The 21,480-nt window shown below is 46.2% G+C and overlaps 1 protein-coding gene across 1 annotated transcript in view; it reads right to left on the bottom strand.

The window, feature by feature from the left end:
- Positions 1-21,480, bottom strand: part of UTP25 (UTP25 small subunit processome component) — a 157,171-nt gene that overhangs the window by 15,584 nt on the left and 120,107 nt on the right. Inside the window, exons 9-10 of the mRNA XM_086927824.1 lie at positions 20,713-20,915; positions 15,456-15,638 (exon numbers count right to left, since the gene is read on the bottom strand). Coding sequence (XP_086783950.1) covers positions 15,456-15,638; positions 20,713-20,915 — 386 coding nt within the window. The remainder of the gene's footprint in view (positions 1-15,455; positions 15,639-20,712; positions 20,916-21,480) is intronic.

The following is a 21,480-nucleotide window of genomic DNA, read 5'->3' as shown; positions in this document are numbered from 1 at the left end:
CCGACTCGTAATGACAGCACTAAAGCGGGGCAAAGGCAAGCGGATGCCCTCCTCCACCCACTTGTGATTTGGTTTTAATTTTGAAGTGAATAAAGCGCCCACTGGGAAAAGACATTTGGCGCACTACAACAACCATGAGGCCGCAGCTCGGCCACGCCCACTGGGACAGGTGTTGAAAATAAAGAGTGCGCCGTGCAATAGCGCTGTTCAGTTTCATGGAGAACACTGCGCCACTGAAGAAGGGATTTTCAGTCCTGAAACGCGTCTGGCGTTTGATTTGTGTGAGTTATGAGCTCCGTTTCCTGTTGCTGGCATGCTGTCATTAAACTACGAGAATGTTAAACAAGCATTAGAAATGCAATAGGTCTCGCAGCATTAGAGTTAGTGCTTTTAGAATTGTTAATAGGTTTTTTGTTGTAAATCTTTTGCATTTTATTTTTTTGTAGGCAATGCAAAAGAATTACAAATCAAAAAAGCAATAAGCAAATGTAAAAGCTTTAACTAAAAATCCTGCGAGACCTATAGCACTGTGTGTGAGTGAGGTGTTGAGGGTGAGTGAGGTGTTGAGGGTGAGTGTGAGTGAGAGTGAGTGAGGGTGAGGATGAGAGAGTGTTATTGTGAGTTAGGGTGAGGGGTTGAGGGTGGATGAGGGTGAGGGTGAGGTGTTGAGGATGAGTGAGGGTGAGTGTGGGGTCGAGGGTGAGTGAGGGTGACTGAGTGTGAGTTATTGTGAGTGAGGATGAGTGAGGGTGAGTGAGGGTGAGGGTGAGTCAGAGTGAGTGAGGGTGAGGTGTTGTGGGTGAGGTGTTGTGGGTGAGGTGTTGAGGGTGAGGTGTTGATGGTGAGGTGTTGATGGTGAGGTGTTGAGGGTGAGGTGTTGAGGGTGAGGTGTTGAGGGTGAGGTGTTGAGGGTGAGGTGTTGAGGGTGAGGTGTTGAGGGTGAGGTGTTGAGGGTGAGGTGTTGAGGGTGAGGTGTTGAGGGTGAGGTGTTGAGGGTGAGGTGTTGAGGGTGAGGTGTTGAGGGTGAGGTGTTGAGGGTGAGGTGTTGAGGGTGAGGTGTTGAGGGTGAGGTGTTGAGGGTGAGGTGTTGCGGGTTATTGAGTGTGAGTGAGTGAGGGTGAGGTGTTGAGGGTGAGTGAGTGACGGTGAGGTGTTGAGAGTGAGTGAGGTTGAGGTGTTGAGGGTGAGGATTTGAGGGTGAGGGTGTGAGGTGTTGAGGGTGAGTGTTTGAGGGTGAGGGCGAGTGATGTTGAGGGGGTGAGGTGTTGAGGGGGTGAGGGTGAGGTGTTGAGGGTGTGTCATTGAGCGTGAGGCTGAGGTGTAGAGTGTGAGTGAGAGTAAGAGTGAGGGTGATTGAGTGTTTTAGTGTTAGTGAGGGTGAGGTATTGAGGGTGAGTGAGGGGAAGGGTGATTGTGGTATTGAGAGTTAGTGAGGGTGAGGTGTTGAGTGTTAGTGATGGCGAGGTGTTGAGGGTGAGTGAGGGTGAGGGTGAGTGAGGGGGACGGTGAGGCGTTGAGGATGAGTGAGGTGTTTAGGGTGAAGTGTTGAGGGTGTGGGTGAGGAATTGAGGGTGAGGGAGGGTGAGTGTGGGTGAATGTTTGAGGGTGAGTGATTGAGGGTGAGGTGTTGAGGCTGATGTTTTGTGGGTGAGTGAGGGTGAGATGTTGATGGTGATTGAAGGTGAGGTGTTGGGTGAGGCGTTGAGGGTGAGTGAAGTTGAGGGTTGTTGAGTGAGGATGAGTGAGAGTGAGGGTGAGTGAGTAGTTGCGGGTGAGGTGTTGAGGGTAACTGAGGGTGAGGGTGGATGAGGTGTTGAGGGTGAGGTGTTGAGTGTGAGTGAGGGGTTGAGGGTGACTGAGGGTGAGTGAGGGTGTGCAGTTGAAGGGGAGGCGTTGAAGGTGAGTGAGGGTGAGTGAGTGAGGGTAAGGTGTTGAGGGTGAGTGAGTGATGGTGAGGCGTTGAGGGTGGGTGAGTGAGGTTGAGTTTTTGAGTGTGAGGCATTGAGCGTGAGTGAGTGAGGGTGGGGTGTTGACGGTGAGGTGTTGAGGGTGAGGTGTTGAGGTTGAGCTGTTGAGGGTGAGTGTTGTTGCTAGTTGTTGAGTGCGGATGATTGAGAGTGAGTGTGAGTGAGGTGTTGAGGGTGAGGTGTTGAAGGTGAGGTGTTGAGGGTGAGCTGTTGAGGGTGTACTGATACACTTGTAATTTGTGGCCGAGCCTGTTTGCACGGCCCGGAGGAGGAGGGGGGCACTCGTGTGCTGGTGGTTTTACTGGCCCTGAGCCAGGCTTCTATACGCAGTAGAGCGATGGGCTCTGCGGCGCCACGATAACGCATAGGTGGGAGCTGAGCTGCAGAGCAAGAATAGCTAGGAATGTTACTGAGCTGCAGGTTCTCGGGTGCGTGCAGGGGCGCAGCTTCCGTTGGTGCAGCAGGTGCAGTGGCACCGGGGCCCGGAAGGCTCCACTGAACCCTGGTTATTGCTGTTAATTCACAGTTAAAACAGCAGCTAGGGGCCAGTGTCCGTCCCTGAACTAGACACCAGGGCACACGGGCTAAGCCACTGGGTGCGCGCAATTTTCGTGCACATATAAATGAGTGTGTAGGCGTCAGCTAAGCCGGTTTGTGAATGAAAGATGGGAACATCAAGAGGGTATGAGCTGTGGAGGGCACAGAGACGAAAAGAAAGAGATAGTAGTTGAGATAGGAGAGTGGACAAGCGAAAGAGAGCGAGAGAAGGGTGAGCATGAACAGAGAGGAAGGACGAGGGAGGTAAACAGGTGGATGGAGAGAACACGGGGTGACGTTGAAAACGGGGGGCAAAGCAGGAGATGTAAACATTGGATACACGGGATGACGAGGAGAGCGATATAGGGTGGAGTGGATGAAATGAGAACACTGGAAAGACTAGAGATATATAGATAGGGATGGAAGCGACTATATGGGGACAGGATGAAACTGGAGAGAGACACGGGAGGGAATAGAAGAAGGAAACGGGGCTGAGAAGGCAGCGCTGCAGATGGGGGAGGGGGAAAGCAAGGAGCCGAAATGGCCAGGGAAAAAGAACTACAACATGTACGATGAAATAAATTACAAAAAGAAAATAAACTGACGTCACATGTCATGGAACCCACTTGCAAGAACACGTGTTCGGGTTTAAAGCCCCCTCCTTTCCTCCATTCCCAACACTGAGCTCTGTCTGGCGGGCTTGAACAGCTGTGAGGAGGCCGACCCCTCCAGGAGACCCCGTCCCCCGCTAAAGTGTCACCGAGCTGGGTGATGCATGACGCCTGAGAAAGCAAATTAACCTCAGCCCCCTCTGGGAGTGGTGGGGGGGAGGGGGAGGGTATAGAGAGGGAGAGGAGGAGAGACAGGACAGGGGGAAGCAGCAGAGACACGGCGGGTAAAATAAACAAACAAGCCTTTCACCGTAACACGGCGGGCAGGGGAGGGGGCGGAGAGGGGAGAGGAGAAGTGCGACAGGGGAAATGCGAGACGGCGGGAAGGGGAGGGGGCGGAGCGGGTCTGTGCAGGGGAAGCTGCCTCGGGCTGGGGGTGCTAGGAGAGGAGGAGGGGGGAGGAGAGTAGGGGAGGCACGGCGTTCTAGCAGTGCAGGAAGAGCGGAGCTGCTGAGAGATGCTGGGACTGGTGCTGGGAAACATTTGTGCAGAGCAAGGCTGGCCCATGATGTCCTGGGGCGAGGCGATCCAGGCAGGCAGGGGAGGAGAGGAGGAGGGGGGAGGAGAAGTGCGACAGGGGAAATGCGAGACGGCGGGAAGGGTAGGGGGCGGAGCGGGTCTGTGCAGGGGAAGCTGCCTCGGGCTGGGGGTGCTAGGAGAGGAGGAGGGGGGAGGAGAGTAGGGGAGGCACGGCGTTCTAGCAGTGCAGGAAGAGCGGAGCTGCTGAGAGATGCTGGGACTGGTGCTGGGAAACATTTGTGCAGAGCAAGGCTGGCCCATGATGTCCGGGGGCGAGGCGATCCAGGCAGGCAGGGGAGGAGAGGAGGAGGGGGGAGGAGAAGTGCGACAGGGGAAATGCGAGACGGCGGGAAGGGGAGGGGGCGGAGCGGGTCTGTGCAGGGGAAGCTGCCTCGGGCTGGGGGTGCTAGGAGAGGAGGAGGGGGGAGGAGAGTAGGGGAGGCACGGCGTTCTAGCAGTGCAGGAAGAGCGGAGCTGCTGAGAGATGCTGGGACTGGTGCTGGGAAACATTTGTGCAGAGCAAGGCTGGCCCATGATGTCCGGGGGCGAGGCGATCCAGGCAGGCAGGGGAGGAGAGGAGGAGGGGGGAGGAGAAGTGCGACAGGGGAAATGCGAGACGGCGGGAAGGGGAGGGGGCGGAGCGGGTCTGTGCAGGGGAAGCTGCCTCGGGCTGGGGGTGCTAGGAGAGGAGGAGGGGAGACTGCAAGTGAATGAGAGAAGGATTGGAAGAAAAGGGAAAGTAAGCACCAAGGTGGAGATGAGGGTGAGCGAGGAGGGGACGGGGGGCGGGGACTTTCACATCGAAGGGCGGTGGGGCCAGGGAGACGAGAAAGGAGCAGCGAGGGACGGGGGGCGGGGACTTTCACATCGAAGGGCGGTGGGGCCAGGGAGACGAGAAAGGAGCAGCGAATGGAAACTAGCGGCAGGCAGGCAGGGGAGGAGAGGAGGAGGGGGGAGGAGAGTAGGGGAGGCACGGCCTAGCGGCCGTGCAATCAAGTAGTGAGGGGGCGGAGCTGGGGAGCGGGTAAACAAAGACTGACATGCACGCGCCCGTGACTTTTAAGGTCAATGCGCATGCGCATAAGCTTAATGCGCATGCGCATTGACCTTAAAAGTCACGGGCACTGCAAGGAATCGCCACGATTCCTTGCAGTGTTGCCAAAGAGTGGATAACTCGCAATACTCTCGCCTTGCTCGATGCGCATGCGCATCGACAGGCGAGACCTAAAACTCTGTGAGGCTTTATTCAAATGGACTCCTGCTTTGTTGGATGTTAAACGGCTTTCCGGTCGTGAATGAGGCCCGACGCCAGGCTTGGCGGTTCCTGCAAGTGTTAATTTGTCACTTGTGCTCAAGGAAGAGAGAAGGTGAGACACCATTGCAGGGTGGTATCAGCCGACTCGTAATGACAGCACTAAAGCGGGGCAAAGGCAAGCGGATGCCCTCCTCCACCCACTTGTGATTTGGTTTTAATTTTGAAGTGAATAAAGCGCCCACTGGGAAAAGACATTTGGCGCACTACAACAACCATGAGGCCGCAGCTCGGCCACGCCCACTGGGACAGGTGTTGAAAATAAAGAGTGCGCCGTGCAATAGCGCTGTTCAGTTTCATGGAGAACACTGTGCCACTGAAGAAGGGATTTTCAGTCCTGAAACGCGTCTGGCGTTTGATTTGTGTGAGTTATGAGCTCCGTTTCCTGTTGCTGGCATGCTGTCATTAAACTACGAGAATGTTAAAAACTCTGTGAGGCTTTATTCAAATGGACTCCTGCTTTGTTGGATGTTAAACGGCTTTCCGGTCGTGAATGAGGCCCGACGCCAGGCTTGGCGGTTCCTGCAAGTGTTAATTTGTCACTTGTGCTCAAGGAAGAGAGAAGGTGAGACACCATTGCAGGGTGGTATCAGCCGACTCGTAATGACAGCACTAAAGCGGGGCAAAGGCAAGCGGATGCCCTCCTCCACCCACTTGTGATTTGGTTTTAATTTTGAAGTGAATAAAGCGCCCACTGGGAAAAGACATTTGGCGCACTACAACAACCATGAGGCCGCAGCTCGGCCACGCCCACTGGGACAGGTGTTGAAAATAAAGAGTGCGCCGTGCAATAGCGCTGTTCAGTTTCATGGAGAACACTGCGCCACTGAAGAAGGGATTTTCAGTCCTGAAACGCGTCTGGCGTTTGATTTGTGTGAGTTATGAGCTCCGTTTCCTGTTGCTGGCATGCTGTCATTAAACTACGAGAATGTTAAAAAGTCTGTGAGGCTTTATTCAAATGGACTCCTGCTTTGTTGGATATATATATATATATATATATATATATATCCGCAAAAACGCCAAACACCACTTCCAGGTCAACCAACGTCAGACCGGCGAGGGAACATAGGAGACGGACCACCAAATGCGCTGCACAGGATCTTTATTTGCAGAGAAGCCGGTAGGCAAGAGGGCACTACGCGTTTCGGGCTAGGAAAGCCCTTGTTCACATGCAAATGAGCCAGTTTCAATGTTTTAATTTTATACTGCTGTGCACACCCAATTGGCCCGCCCAGTCACATGGTATAAGTTTGCATAGATATAAAAGACATATTTCTCCTGCATTTAAGGAGAGAAGTACTGCAAAATACATTTTTCCGTTTTCATAAAAAAACATTTCAATGCTACATATTATTTACATACAAAATGATATGAATAAAATGAGATGTCACGTTTTTTTCAAAACAGGATCATAGGAAAAAATTGCAGATTTGCATAATACGGTATCACATGATTAATAACAGGATAAATCCTTATAGAAAAAACCGTTGAGATGTCTACATAATGTATTTGCAGTGACTGGGGAATTGTAGGATTATTAAAGGTGCCAATATTTACAATTTAGACTGGTTCCAAGCCTGCGTCTAGTGGAGTGTATTAAAGTGCATAGGGAAAAGAGGTAGGTGAAAATAAAGTGCTGAATCCACATGTTGTAAAGTATCTTGTATCATCATTGCATAAATGCAAATAGTAAGAGATAGGACCTTGACCCTATATATATATCTCATACAAAGTTGTTAAAACAATAGATACTTGATAAAACTGCCATGTGTAAAATTCGTTGTTGCTAAAAACACCCAGTGTAAAATACAGTGATAAAAAGTGTACAAAAATTATTTTTTTGATAAAAAAGTGTATATAAACTATTATACAACAATATTTACAACATTTGAGGAAGGTAAAGAGTTACATTTATCAATAGTAGATTGGCCAACAAGGAACTTGACTGGCCAACTATACAGCTAGTTATCTCAGCACCATTATAAATCACTTGGACTAGAGAATTTGGCCCACTAGATAACAGGGAACCTGACTATCTAGGGGGAAGAAAATCAAGATTACATGAATGCATAACCACTGAGGGGCATCTCATAGAAAATGGCAAAGATCCTCAGTAATGTTAAGCCCATTTGGCCATTTACTGTCGAATTCAAGGATCATTCGTGATTCTAATTGTCTGAGTTTGAGCTCACGGTTGCCTCCACGTCTTAGTTTGGGGATTGAGGCTATCACATAGTAAGATAAACAATTGATATCCTTACTATGAGAGCTCAGAAAGTGACGTGCAACCGGGTATGCTGGATCTGAATGCAAAATGGCTCGTATATGCTGTAAAATTCTGACATGTACAGGTTGTATGGTGCTGCCTACATAGTTGAGGCCACACGTACATGTCAGAACGTATACTGCATATTCTGTTTTGCAGGTATGCTGGCCTTTAATGGGGGTCTCAGTGTCACTAAAGGGGGTTTTGTAGTGTGTCTTGTTTATTCCGAACTTACATGCCCTACAAGTAGAGCATTTCCGGAATCCCTCCCTAATTAGCCAGTTTTGTTTGCATTTGAGCTCAGGACTGCCTTGATCAAGCACCGCACCGATACTAAGAGCACGTCGGAAAGCAACCATGGGTTTGTTAGGCAGCATATTTCCTAATACATTGTCCGTTAATACAATAGGCCAGTGATGATTGATGATCTGTCTTATTTTATTTTGTTGGCTACTGTAGTTGGTGATGAACCTGGGACATTCCTGTTTGGTGGTATCTGTTGTCTCATCAGGTAAGTTAGTGGTTTCAGAAGGTGTGCTTAGCAGGCTAGCCCGGGTTCTGTCTTGTGATTTTGCTAACGCTTGGTTAAACATTTTTTCTGTGTAACCTCGGGCTTTCATGCGACTGCGTAGGTCATTAACACTCATCTCAAAATCGTTAGTGCTGCTGCAGATTCTTTTCAGTCTAAGTATTTCACCATAGGGAATGCTTTGGATCGTATGCCTAGGGTGTAAACTAGAGGCATGAAGGGTGGTGTCTTGCTTCATCTTCGATTTACAAAAGGGGGTGGTGATGAACAGAGTGTCTGAATTGAGCAGACCACTCTTACCCAGTCCAAAGATCAGGGCTTGATCCATCACCGTTATTTATCTCACTGCCCCATCCCAGCTCAGAACCTGGCTATATGCAAATCAGTCTGTCCCTGGCCCAGTGCATCATGGGAACAGGGCAGACTAAACTACCAAGCCAATTCTTTACCAGAAAGGAGACAAGCTACCGGGGACCGGTTTCTGGCATTTCAGCCTCTTCGGCCCGGCTTGCTTGAATCCTGATGGAGCAGTGAGAAAGGGACTCATGTCTGAGTATACCCTGCCACACCTATAGTGGCCAAAATCGATTTACAAAAGGGGGTGGTGATGAACAGAGTGTCTGAATTGAGCAGACCACTCTTACCCAGTCCAAAGATCAGGGCTTGATCCATCACCGTTATTTATCTCACTGCCCCATCCCAGCTCAGAACCTGGCTATATGCAAATCAGTCTGTCCCTGGCCCAGTGCATCATGGGAACAGGGCAGACTAAACTACCAAGCCAATTCTTTACCAGAAAGGAGACTGGGATGGTGCAGTGAGCTAAAAAACGGTGTTGGATCTAGCCCTGATCTCTTGACTGGGTGAGAGTATTCTGTTTAATTCAGAGACTCTGTCCCTCACCACCCCTTGTTGTAAATATTTTTGTCCACCCTAAGCGTGGAAGGGTATACTCAGATGTGAGTCCCTTGCTCATTGCACCATCAGGATTCAAGCAAGCCGGGCCGAAGAGGCTGAAATGCCAGAAACCGGTCCCCGGTAGCTTGTTTCCTTCCCAGTGTAAGAATTGGCTTTTGTAGTTTGGTTTGCCCTGTTCCCATCATGCACTGGGACAGGAACAGACTAATTTGCATACAGCCAGGTTCTGAAACTGGGATGGTGCAGTGAGCTAAAAAACGGTGTTGGATCTAGCCCTGATCTCTTGACTGGGTGAGAGTATTCTGTTTAATTCAGAGACTCTGTCCCTCACCACCCCTTGTTGTAAATATTTTTGTCCACCCTAAGCGTGGAAGGGTATACTCAGATGTGAGTCCCTTGCTCATTGCACCATCAGGATTCAAGCAAGCCGGGCCGAAGAGGCTGAAATGCCAGAAACCGGTCCCCGGTAGCTTGTTTCCTTCCCAGTGTAAGAATTGGCTTTTGTAGTTTGGTTTGCCCTGTTCCCATCATGCACTGGGACAGGAACAGACTAATTTGCATACAGCCAGGTTCTGAAACTGGGATGGTGCAGTGAGCTAAAAAACGGTGTTGGATCTAGCCCTGATCTCTTGACTGGGTGAGAGTATTCTGTTTAATTCAGAGACTCTGTCCCTCACCACCCCTTGTTGTAAATATTTTTGTCCACCCTAAGCGTGGAAGGGTATACTCAGATGTGAGTCCCTTGCTCATTGCACCATCAGGATTCAAGCAAGCCGGGCCGAAGAGGCTGAAATGCCAGAAACCGGTCCCCGGTAGCTTGTTTCCTTCCCAGTGTAAGAATTGGCTTTTGTAGTTTGGTTTGCCCTGTTCCCATCATGCACTGGGACCGGAACAGACTAATTTGCATACAGCCAGGTTCTGAAACTGGGATGGTGCAGTGAGCTAAAAAACGGTGTTGGATCTAGCCCTGATCTCTTGACTGGGTGAGAGTATTCTGTTTAATTCAGAGACTCTGTCCCTCACCACCCCTTGTTGTAAATATTTTTGTCCACCCTAAGCGTGGAAGGGTATACTCAGATGTGAGTCCCTTGCTCATTGCACCATCAGGATTCAAGCAAGCCGGGCCGAAGAGGCTGAAATGCCAGAAACCGGTCCCCGGTAGCTTGTTTCCTTCCCAGTGTAAGAATTGGCTTTTGTAGTTTGGTTTGCCCTGTTCCCATCATGCACTGGGACAGGAACAGACTAATTTGCATACAGCCAGGTTCTGAAACTGGGATGGTGCAGTGAGCTAAAAAACGGTGTTGGATCTAGCCCTGATCTCTTGACTGGGTGAGAGTATTCTGTTTAATTCAGAGACTCTGTCCCTCACCACCCCTTGTTGTAAATATTTTTGTCCACCCTAAGCGTGGAAGGGTATACTCAGATGTGAGTCCCTTGCTCATTGCACCATCAGGATTCAAGCAAGCCGGGCCGAAGAGGCTGAAATGCCAGAAACCGGTCCCCGGTAGCTTGTTTCCTTCCCAGTGTAAGAATTGGCTTTTGTAGTTTGGTTTGCCCTGTTCCCATCATGCACTGGGACAGGAACAGACTAATTTGCATACAGCCAGGTTCTGAAACTGGGATGGTGCAGTGAGCTAAAAAACGGTGTTGGATCTAGCCCTGATCTCTTGACTGGGTGAGAGTATTCTGTTTAATTCAGAGACTCTGTCCCTCACCACCCCTTGTTGTAAATATTTTTGTCCACCCTAAGCGTGGAAGGGTATACTCAGATGTGAGTCCCTTGCTCATTGCACCATCAGGATTCAAGCAAGCCGGGCCGAAGAGGCTGAAATGCCAGAAACCGGTCCCCGGTAGCTTGTTTCCTTCCCAGTGTAAGAATTGGCTTTTGTAGTTTGGTTTGCCCTGTTCCCATCATGCACTGGGACAGGAACAGACTAATTTGCATACAGCCAGGTTCTGAAACTGGGATGGTGCAGTGAGCTAAAAAACGGTGTTGGATCTAGCCCTGATCTCTTGACTGGGTGAGAGTATTCTGTTTAATTCAGAGACTCTGTCCCTCACCACCCCTTGTTGTAAATATTTTTGTCCACCCTAAGCGTGGAAGGGTATACTCAGATGTGAGTCCCTTGCTCATTGCACCATCAGGATTCAAGCAAGCCGGGCCGAAGAGGCTGAAATGCCAGAAACCGGTCCCCGGTAGCTTGTTTCCTTCCCAGTGTAAGAATTGGCTTTTGTAGTTTGGTTTGCCCTGTTCCCATCATGCACTGGGACAGGAACAGACTAATTTGCATACAGCCAGGTTCTGAAACTGGGATGGTGCAGTGAGCTAAAAAACGGTGTTGGATCTAGCCCTGATCTCTTGACTGGGTGAGAGTATTCTGTTTAATTCAGAGACTCTGTCCCTCACCACCCCTTGTTGTAAATATTGCTTCATCTTCGGCATCCTCTCCCCACCCTAGTAAGATCGTACTATAAAGGCGGACTCAACCTACACGAAGACTCGGCTGTAGGCGTCTTCGTTATACATATATATATATATATATATAACGAAGACGCCTACAGCCCTCTCCCCACCCTAGTAAGATCGTACTATCAAGGCGGACTCAACCTACACGAAGACTCGGCTGTAGGCGTCTTCGTTATATATATATATATATATATATATATAACGAAGACGCCTACAGCCGAGTCTTCGTGTAGGTTGAGTCCGCCTTGATAGTACGATCTTACTAGGGTGGGGAGAGGATGCCGAAGATGAAGCAAGACACTACTATGTGTAAGAGGCATCCTCTTCCATTAAGGATGGCCTCCCTGTTGTGAACGGTTCTCCACTGTTCACAGTAGGAGTTGACTGACTTTAACTAGGGTATTTAGAACCTCCTCTGTACCCCTCCCATTCTTCTTAGCACCCTATTGTTTTGTGATTCAGGAGTTCTGTCTTTTGGAGGAATGTACAGGTGCCCCTTTCTTGCCCCTCCTCCTCTCTTTTATGTGATATTAATTATATATATTTAGCCTTTAAAAATTGGCCTTTTGTTTGGAAATGTAAGGGTATCACTATAAGATATCTGTTAGACCCTGTTGTAATGTTTAGGATATAAAATCTTGTATGAATTTCAATGAGTTTTTCCAAAATGTGCATCTCTTTCCAGTCAGCTTCTGAAATACAACAGACCCTGGTGTTCACCTGAAGAACATCCACCACAATTACATTTGGGAATATCCTGGCAGGTGCTTTAAGGCCATCTACCATGTGTCTGTCAGTTTAGTCTGGGGACCTATGATCTTAACTTTTGCATCTGATCATTAGTCCTTTCACTAACTACTTTCTCTCTAGTTTATATATTGATCAAATGTTAAATGTATATTTCCTGGTGCTGTACATTCTCCTAGTATCTCTGTTGCATCTGCCTTTGTGGTCATGATTAATTCTATAGATGTACTATATCACTTTAACCTAAATCGTATCTCTATGGCTGCTGGATTTGAAAATACTTTGGAAACGCCAACTCCAAGGATCCAGCAGCTGACTTCACAGGGAAACTCCAAAAAATTTAAAAAATAAACTCTGGTGCATATGCGGACTTAAACTCACATGGTAAATGTAAATGTTAAATGTAGTATTACTTGTATAGCGCCCGAATCACCCCACATGGGGTCTCTCTGGCGCTTGTACGAATACCGCTGTGGAACCCTTCCTGGCTTTATCCCTGTGAGGCGCCCATTCCTGGGCACCCCCAAGGTGCAGCCAGGCATCCTAGCGCTGTTGGGGCCGTTGTGGAGATTAAGCAAGCTATTGCCCAGAGTTGCAGAGTGGGGCCCATGATTAGAATAGGCACAGAGGCGAGAATTATGAGTCCGAGGAAATTGAGCTCCAAGACCCGCCGAGGCGGGAATTGAACCCTGGTCCCGGGCCAGACCTCTGCATCAGGGTCTGCCGCTCTAACCATTGAGCCACACTTCTCCACTAACTTTATTATTTATTTGCAGAACAATGTTTATTAAAGAACTCTGTTGAATTCTTCTTCTACCAGATGGTGGGGACTTTGCTGGACAAAAATGCTGAACCGTCCACAAGCTGAGGATGGTGGGCAATCCGAGGAGAGAATCCAATCCTCCTCCAAGTTACAATATCAGGGGCCACCTCAACAAGGAGGAGAAGGAGCAGGACCTGGATGAGCAGAAGGACCTGGACAAAGAGGGCGAATTTGCTGCCCACATTCAGGATGAAGAGGGAATAAATGCACTCAGTAGGAGATAAACTACTATTATTTAAGTCTGTGGAAGGCTCACAGTCTGAAAGCACTTATTTCTTTAGAAGTCAGATCCATAATAATGAGAATTCAAACCTGTATAAAAACAGGTTATCCCCTGGCCAAGGAGTTGTGGGCTCTTCGCAATGCTGGGATGGAAATGAAGTGTGGATAGATGTGTCGTCCCAGAAATGAAAAACAGCTAACCTGAATCTCTAATCATTTAGTTCACAAGATATCTGCTAAAATAGCTCTATAGAAGAGCACTCTTTTTAAAAAAAAATCTTTATTTTCATTTTTCAGATATAGGTAACAAAAAGAAAAAGAAACGTAATGCCTGAGGGATAAAGGAAAAGCAACTACAGCAAAAATAAGACCTTCTTTTTTGCACTATGATTATATATAACGATTTCTGTACATAATTTCAATCTTGATCATTAGACAATATGCTTCTGTATTTAGGTTACACGTTTGTTTTAGGTTATTTATCGCATATGAACTATAATCATGTTTCTCATTGAGCTTTCTATAGTGTGTACTACCCTATCCCCAAGAGTGTCATTTGTCTATGCACCCGTCCGATATATATTGTATATTCCTATATCACACTTCTCTATCCGATGATACATTTTAATGCAAATATGATATCGTTTTTTCAATTTTTAACCAAACAATTAATAAAGATAAGAAAACCATCGGCAATCCGTTGCAGCTCGGTCATAATTAACTGGAAAGGTGTAGAATCATTCCTTCTATTCAGTAATATGCCAGTCTCCTCCCTTTTTCAATATCTTGTATGGTGATCAACTGAGTCTCTAATGTCTCAAGTATTCTGTGCTCCCTGTCTTATCTTTCATGGGAATGCCAGTATTACATTCATTGTAAGGCCGAAGTACGAGATGTTTGACGATCAGCGTTAAAATCACGCTCATTCGCCGCTTGTGGGGAAATGTTCCCATCTTCCCCGTGCATGTATTTTATTCCACCAGTATTGTATCCCAGTGTTGTGCAATAGGGTATTTACGCAGACCTGCTGTTTCTTCCCTATGTAATGACATACTCTCTGCCTGAGGCTACGATGTAAGTGAGTGTTTCCAGCTATTGAGGACGGGGGGTTCTGCACGTTTCTATCTTTTTGCAATCAGCCTTTTAGCCACACACAAGAACACTATTGACAAGAACTCCCTCATCCTTAACATGCAGTAAAAATCCAAGAAGTGGTGGTCTCTAGAGGACTTTGTTTTTTTCCAAAGAGTTGAATACATTGTTCAACAAATAATGCTGTATTGCCAGGGATACATGTTGCTGTTACCAGGAACCACCAATCAGACATGGAATTACTAAAATATGAGAATCTATGAAAGACCCAATGCTGGGGTATTATAAAATAATAGGGATTGCCCTACAAGAGGCCCGATTGCAAATCTACTGTCTTTCTTTAAGGATTAACTCTAGCCTGTAAAATCTAGAAATTGAGCATTAATAACAACTGATATGAGCTGCAAAGAAAAAGGCAACTTCATCTAGGGTAAGGTGGTATCACCAAAAGTATTACACTTGTATATAAAACCATGGTTCATTAGAAATTAACAATGTTCTCCAAAGTTTGCTTTCCACCAATGGCTCTATTTTCCATACACAGATGTGAGCAGTCTCATCCATCTAGGTTTTGGACAATAAGACGCCTTCCCGAAAATGAGAGTGATAGACTGGAATACCACCTTAGATTGCAGAATGTTCTTAATTCAATTTTTAAAGAGAACAGATTATTAGGTGTGTTTTGGAAAGGTGAAAATTAAATTAATTTTAAAAAAGACGTCCCTATACAAACAGAGAAGTGACAGTGGGAACAACAGGCCAGATTCTATTTTGTACCACAAAAAGAAAACAACTATTGCATTTGCCTCAGGAATTATTTTATTTACACATCAGTAAAAGAAATCCTATATTCAAACGACTATTCATTCACTATACTGAGGTAGGGCTCTTGGAGTCGTTAGGAACTGTTGACCTTTCAAGAGAGATAGAAGAAAAAAAAACCTCAATAACTGGCTTTTTTTTCTACCCAAGTCATCCCCCAGTAATTCCCTGTCTGCATTTTAGCCCACCCTGAAAGGGAACATATATATATTTTTGTAATTGTTATATAAATAAATAAAGCATAGTTTGAGAATGATTATGTAGTTAGCGATTACTCTAACAATACACAGTGTAATTTCTTTAAATAACACATTTTAACATTTATTACACCAAGGATACTGCAATAAAGAAATCAACTGTTAACCCAACATGTCTCCTTTTCAAAGAAGTTGTTGTAGTTAAAAATACAAATTTAGAAAAAGTGATAATGATCTGGTCTTCAGGTCTTTGTTTTTCAAAAAGACAACTTAAGTACACTTACTTTCTGTCCCCTATTTCAATTAATGACTGAATTAGGAAATTTGAAAATACAAAATTAGGAGCACAAGTGTAGGACAACTTACCTGACCCCTGTAATTGAAGCAATGCTTGTTGAAAATGGAATTAATCCGTGGATCCTGAAGGGCGCTAAACAGTAGCGTCTGTCGATAATTCTTCGACCAGTTACTGAGGCTCCACATGCGCACTCTGGAGAAATCCACACCGTGACCATCCAAAGGCTGGAGGTTCAGGTGACTCATCATATGCTTTAAAACAAATTTTGACTTTAGAAGCTAGGTCAGAAGCATCCAGATAAAATATCTGAAAGTATCTATGTAAGCAGGACAATATTCTAACAGAAAATAAAGCACTTTCCAAGCAGCAGAGTGTAAAAAGAATAGAGAAAGAGCAGTAATCAGAGGCAGTCATGGCTTCTGCTGAAAACAACAGCAAGTTAGATTATTGGAGACAGAAATTAATCTACTTTCTTGCTAGGGTTCTGCAAAGTTTTAAACTTAATCCCCGATATTTGTATTAAGTTAGCCTACATTGCACTCTGTGAATGATTCAAAGACTGCCAACTCTCTTAACTTTGCTTGCCCAGAAAATAAGTTTTTGTGAGAGCAATAGCAATTCTCCTGTGAGATGCACTTCTATTTTGTGGAGTATTTCTCTCACTATTTGTTGTTTCAAAAGAGAAAATCAAGATATATTTAAATCTGCAGAGACACATCATGTCGGTTTTAATAAACTTTTGCTTTAGAAGCAACGTTAAAAGAAATAGGCAATTTTTAAAGCATATAATTTTGGAAATTATATATGATAATCTTTTCAAAAGCATTACAATTTTAGTTCATCCAACAAAATCAATCAACATTCGTTGACTAATTGCAACAACTTGAGGTTTCAATATGCTTTGGAGTGCTGTATTCTTATGAAAGTGCTGCGCCAAATTATATGCAGGAGACATACAAGGTTGCATTTAGTGATTGTGTATATTTTCCAATCAAGCTCTAAAAGGCAGGAATCCATTATTACAATTTGATATCGGAGGCTAACTTGCTTTTCAGGATTTATCTGCTGGCTTACCATAACCAACTATAGGAATTTCTCATGTCACATCTTCCTCCACATTGATGACGAAAATAGGATGGATGCTACTTGACTTTACTCGTTTTTTAGGTCTCGGCTAGCGTAGGCCGCACACATGCGCAGTCTCGCTGGCGAGATTTAATGACTGAGTAGCGAGGGTAAACCCCGACCCTCTTCTCCATTGGCTGGCCTCCTAAACGGCGGCCAGCCATTGGAGAAGAGGTCTCAGTGACGTCATTCTCTCGCTCTAAGCCCCGTCTTTTTTGGATTGGGGGGGGGGGGGGAGTATTTTTTTTGTTTCTTTCTCTCCTCTTTCCATTGGCTGGAATGTAAACAAGTCAAAAACATGCCCATTGTTTACATTCCAGCCAGTGGAGAAGAGGGGAGAAAGAAACTAAATAACACGCCCCCCAATCCGAAAAGGGCAGGATTTAGTGACAAATGGCGAGTGCTTGTCCTCCTCTGGGTCGCCTTATTGCCACTACCCAGTTACCGCAGTGCCCTTTGCATTATTTGGGTTGAAAACCGATTGAGCGGCATTGCTTTATACACAAAGAAAATGTAAAAAACAATCTTCAACGTGTGATGTTTAAATCCCTTCGCTCACCTTGTGACGGGGGTAGAGGTGAGGAGTTTATTTGAAATTGCAAGTGAAATGTGTTCGAGGTGAGAAGTCACCGTGTTCCCCTGTAGCCCAGAGTAACCTCTCTGCCCCCCAGCTCCATAACTCAGGAGGAACGTGGAATCTGCTGCCTGTGTTTTGTTGCTGTGGATGTGCGCTGCGTTTCTGTTTTTCAGGCTGGCCTGGCAGCGCTTATGTGATTTGCAAGTCGAGAGCTGCACTGGGTGCGTCCCCCCACCCCACCTCCTCTCCCCTCCCCCTTAGGCAAGGCTGCAAAGCTTGGCCATTGCCGCAACTGTAGTCCCCCTTGGGGGGGGGGGGGGGGTGCTTCCGGGATGCGTGGGGCAGAGCCCCCTCCACCTGGTAGTGTTTAATTCAATGCAGACCGGGGAGGGAGCTCAGGTGGCATTTTTGCTCATTGCTCCACGCAGTGCGTATATTTGTGCAGACAGCAGTAATACAAGCTGGGTGCGTGTCTAGTGTACATCACAGCATGTATTATACACATGTACACAACAGCATCGAACGGTGCGTGAAACGGAGCCCCTTTCTCACGAGCACCTGACAGGAGTTCGAAGAGAAGGCCGTGGGTGTGAACAGCACAAGCCACAAGTCAAGTGGTGCCCTCGAGTATGCACACATCGGGGAAACAAGTCTTTCCTTGAAAGGGCTAACCAGCACGTCCTCTGCACAGGCCCTGCCCACCACCAGGTAAACAATCACCTTGCATTGGGATGTTTGTGTACCCAGCTGGCGGTTGACAACCTCACTAGGGGTCACACGACCGACGCCTAATGCCTCAAGAAATCTCAGCGGTGCAGGCCTGACACGAAACACAGCTGTGAGTGTGAGGGAGGGGAGACGAGGCCTCAACTGAGGCACCACAGACCCACCGCTCCGTGCTGCATGCCACAGCCGCTTCCAGGGCTGGCTGGCAGCCTGGGGGCCTAGCTATTATACTATCCGCAAAGTATGCGTTTGTTTGTTCTCTGTACAGAATTTACCAGCACTTTGCAGCTATGTTGAAAATCTAGCAGTGGACTGAAGATTTTCACCAGTAAATGACGTAGACCGCCAGTGGACTGAAGATTATCCCCAGGAAATGATCTAGCAAAGATCTAGCTTTCTCGTTTATACACACACGTGTCTGTAAAGCAGGAAACAGTGGCCCAAGATTTTAGGCGTTTCGTCCAAGATCACACACTTTGGCCGAGTGCCGCACTGCTACAGACGGAACATTTTAGAGGAAAACGGGTTAGGGTTGCAGTGTTTAGGTGTGTTTTTTGTGTGTGCTACATCCGGATGTTCCACAGGCATTGGTGCACGGACGAGCCTGCCCTGGACATTAACTTGTTCGAATTAACTCTCCCGATCTCGACTCGCATGGGTTCCCAAATACCAGACCTCGGGTCACACCACACTCATGAGTGACGGGCACCCCTCTATGGCGCAGCTTCACTAACCCCCTTCCTGCATTAACAGACTGGCGGTCATCCACCACCACATCCACCTCATCCTCCCCCACCACATCCACATCATCCACCAGCACATCCACCACCACCAGCACATCCACCACATCCACCACCACCATCACATCCACCACCACCACCACCACCACCACCGTATGTGTGTGTGTGTGTGGCTCTGTGTGTGTGTGGCTCTGTGTGTGTGGTGCTGTGTTTGTGTGTGGCGCTCTGTGTGTGTGTGGCGCTCTGTGTGTGTGTGTGGCTCTGTGTGTGTGTGTGTGGGAGCTCTGTGTGTGTGTGAGGCTCTGTGTGTGAGGCTCTGTGTGTGTGGCTGTGTGTGTGTGTGTGGCTCTGTGTGTGTGTGTGTGTGCGCAAATGCAATGGATCTCGGATTTGCGACAGATTAAGCTATTGGCATTGTAAATGACAATGCCATTTATTGATCTGTTTTCAAAACCAGCACATAAATAAAAAAATTGTCATTTACAATGCCAATAGCTCTAACTTTTGCAAAGGCGAGACCGTTGCATTGTAAATGCTTGTCTTTCTATGTATCTGTAACAAAACTTCCTTCCCCGTAATACTACAAGCGGTCACAGCTTTCCATTTTAAACAGTAAGACTTTGTCGGACCAATATAAACAGTCAACATGTTTCATTGCCCTGTGATGTTGTGGATATTTCTTCAGGGTTGGAGGACCATCAAATCACCTATTTGTTCACAGCACCAAAAGTCCACCAGGTGAATGACTACTTATGGACAATTGTACACTATGCTTATCTGTAGCAGTATTACATCTTGACCACCTGCGGTGTCCATGGTCAGGCCATAGCTTAGAAAGCATCCATGACGCAGGTGGTCAAGGTGTAGTATGCCTACACCTAAGTGACATATACAGTTGTCCACCGGTAGGCATTAACCAGTGGATTTGTGGTGCAGTGCAAAAAAAATGTTGATTTTTGGGTCCTTCAGCCCTAAAAAAATGCCACAAAATCACCAAGCAATTAAACAAGTTGCCCGTTCGTAATGTACAGGTCAGGTGTAATCATGTACCAGGGACAGGACTATTTAATGCTTTTTACAGTCCCTTGTATGCATTTTTGGTTCAACCAGTCATTACATCATATGGGTGGAGATTGATATCATCTCCGGAGACCGAACCACAATTAACAGTAGGGATAGACACTGAAACATATAAACTTTTATTCCTTACCATACATCCCTGCATGCATAGGAGTAGGCCAAGGATGAGAAGCCCTGTCCGTTGTATTTGCTAACCAAATGTTTTACGGTTGGTTACTAATGTGAGATTTCTACTTGCCCAGTGCACCACATGTGTTAGGTGTTCCCAGTTTTGATTGAAGATTTGGCACCAATTTATAATCAAAAAGTGATTGGAAATGTGTTGCCTTAAGTTGATTTTGGTAGCTGGCACTTCCTTATTGTCTATTTAAGTAAGGTGCAGAAAAACAGACAGAGGTTTTATCTGTTTGATAATTTAACTTGTGTCATCTTTTAGAAGGCTAAATCATTCCTAGTTCGATGCAAACCTTAGACAGAAGCCAAGACTGATATGCATGCAGACTTAATTCTAGCCAATATGTTAACTGATTTCCCACCTTCCAGAGAAATGAAAAATTGCTTTTAATGCTTGTAAGCTGAGAGCGAGAGTGCGCCCAACAGAAACCTCCATACTCCTGTATAGATAAAAGATGTAAAAACAACTTTTATTTACAACCAATTACTAATTATAGTACAACAATGGCATGTTTTTATGTAGGGCTTCATATTACACTTCTGCTGTTTCTAAGTGCTGTAAATGAAAACTGATACTATTATCCAATTTACTGGTGCTTAATGTTATGACCTTTCAGAGGATGGAAGGCGGAATCAGCCTTACTGGGACTCAAACTCATGGTCTGCCATTCACCACGTTTAGCCAGCGGCAAGCGTTTAGCTCCCTTTACAAAAAAAGTAATCAAAAGAAGTCTATTTTATACCAAAGTGCACATGGTAGTATTATTATTTTAATGATACCAATCGTAAGCACAATATAAACAAACCTTTTAGTACCAAATAAATGCTACCCACATCAAAACATTTACTTCAAGATTCACTAGTTGAGGGCATGCTTACAACAAACTGACCAGGAAGACTTACCAAGACATGTTCCCAATTTTGCATTATGTAGATGTCAGCCTGGTCAATAATAAGAACTTCAATCGAGGACAGAAAGTCAAAATCTCTGTTCTTCTCTCCTTCAACTCCAATGATGGTCCTGAGACCAAGAGGCGAGGCGATGATGATGTCAGACGAATAGAAGGGAGCATATAACCTCATGCTCTTCTGTAAAATGGAGACTCCTGTTTCAAAAAACATGATAACTAAGTGATCAGAGGGTAACAATTATTTAGGAAGAAAAATATATTTGCTGATAAACACTAAGCTGCTGAGACACATGAAGCATTAGTAGCATACTTTGCCGTCCTGATACTGAGTTGTCAACATATCCATCCTTCGTTGGGGGGAGCAGCTTTAGAGATAGAGAGAGTAGAGGGAGTGCAACTGCACTCGATTTCCCTGTGTTTTACTACTTCTTTGTTAGCAGTGGGAGGAAATAGCTTTAGCAACATGTTTTTTTAGCCCGCCACCTGAGATACAAATACCATCAACCTCCAAAAACCACGTGAATTATTGATGGGAGGTTACGATTTCCCATTACCTCCAATCCTAGAAACAACTGCACTATAATTTATATCTAAATCAACTTACTTTAGGATTTCTAGTTAATGGGAATGAAGAACAGATCACCAAAACTCCTGTTAAGCATGGCCGTTTCATATTCACAGTGAGACCAGATTTTATAGCTCACCAGATAACAGCAGTTTAGGCTTGTGTGAGAGTTGTATCTGGCGTAGAGAAGCCACT

This window comes from Lissotriton vulgaris, chromosome 6, assembly GCF_964263255.1.
Source record: "Lissotriton vulgaris chromosome 6, aLisVul1.2, whole genome shotgun sequence".
Classification (NCBI taxonomy): Eukaryota; Metazoa; Chordata; class Amphibia; order Caudata; family Salamandridae; genus Lissotriton; species Lissotriton vulgaris.
Note: the sequence above shows the minus strand (reverse complement) of the source record. Positions and strands in the feature narration are given on the sequence as shown.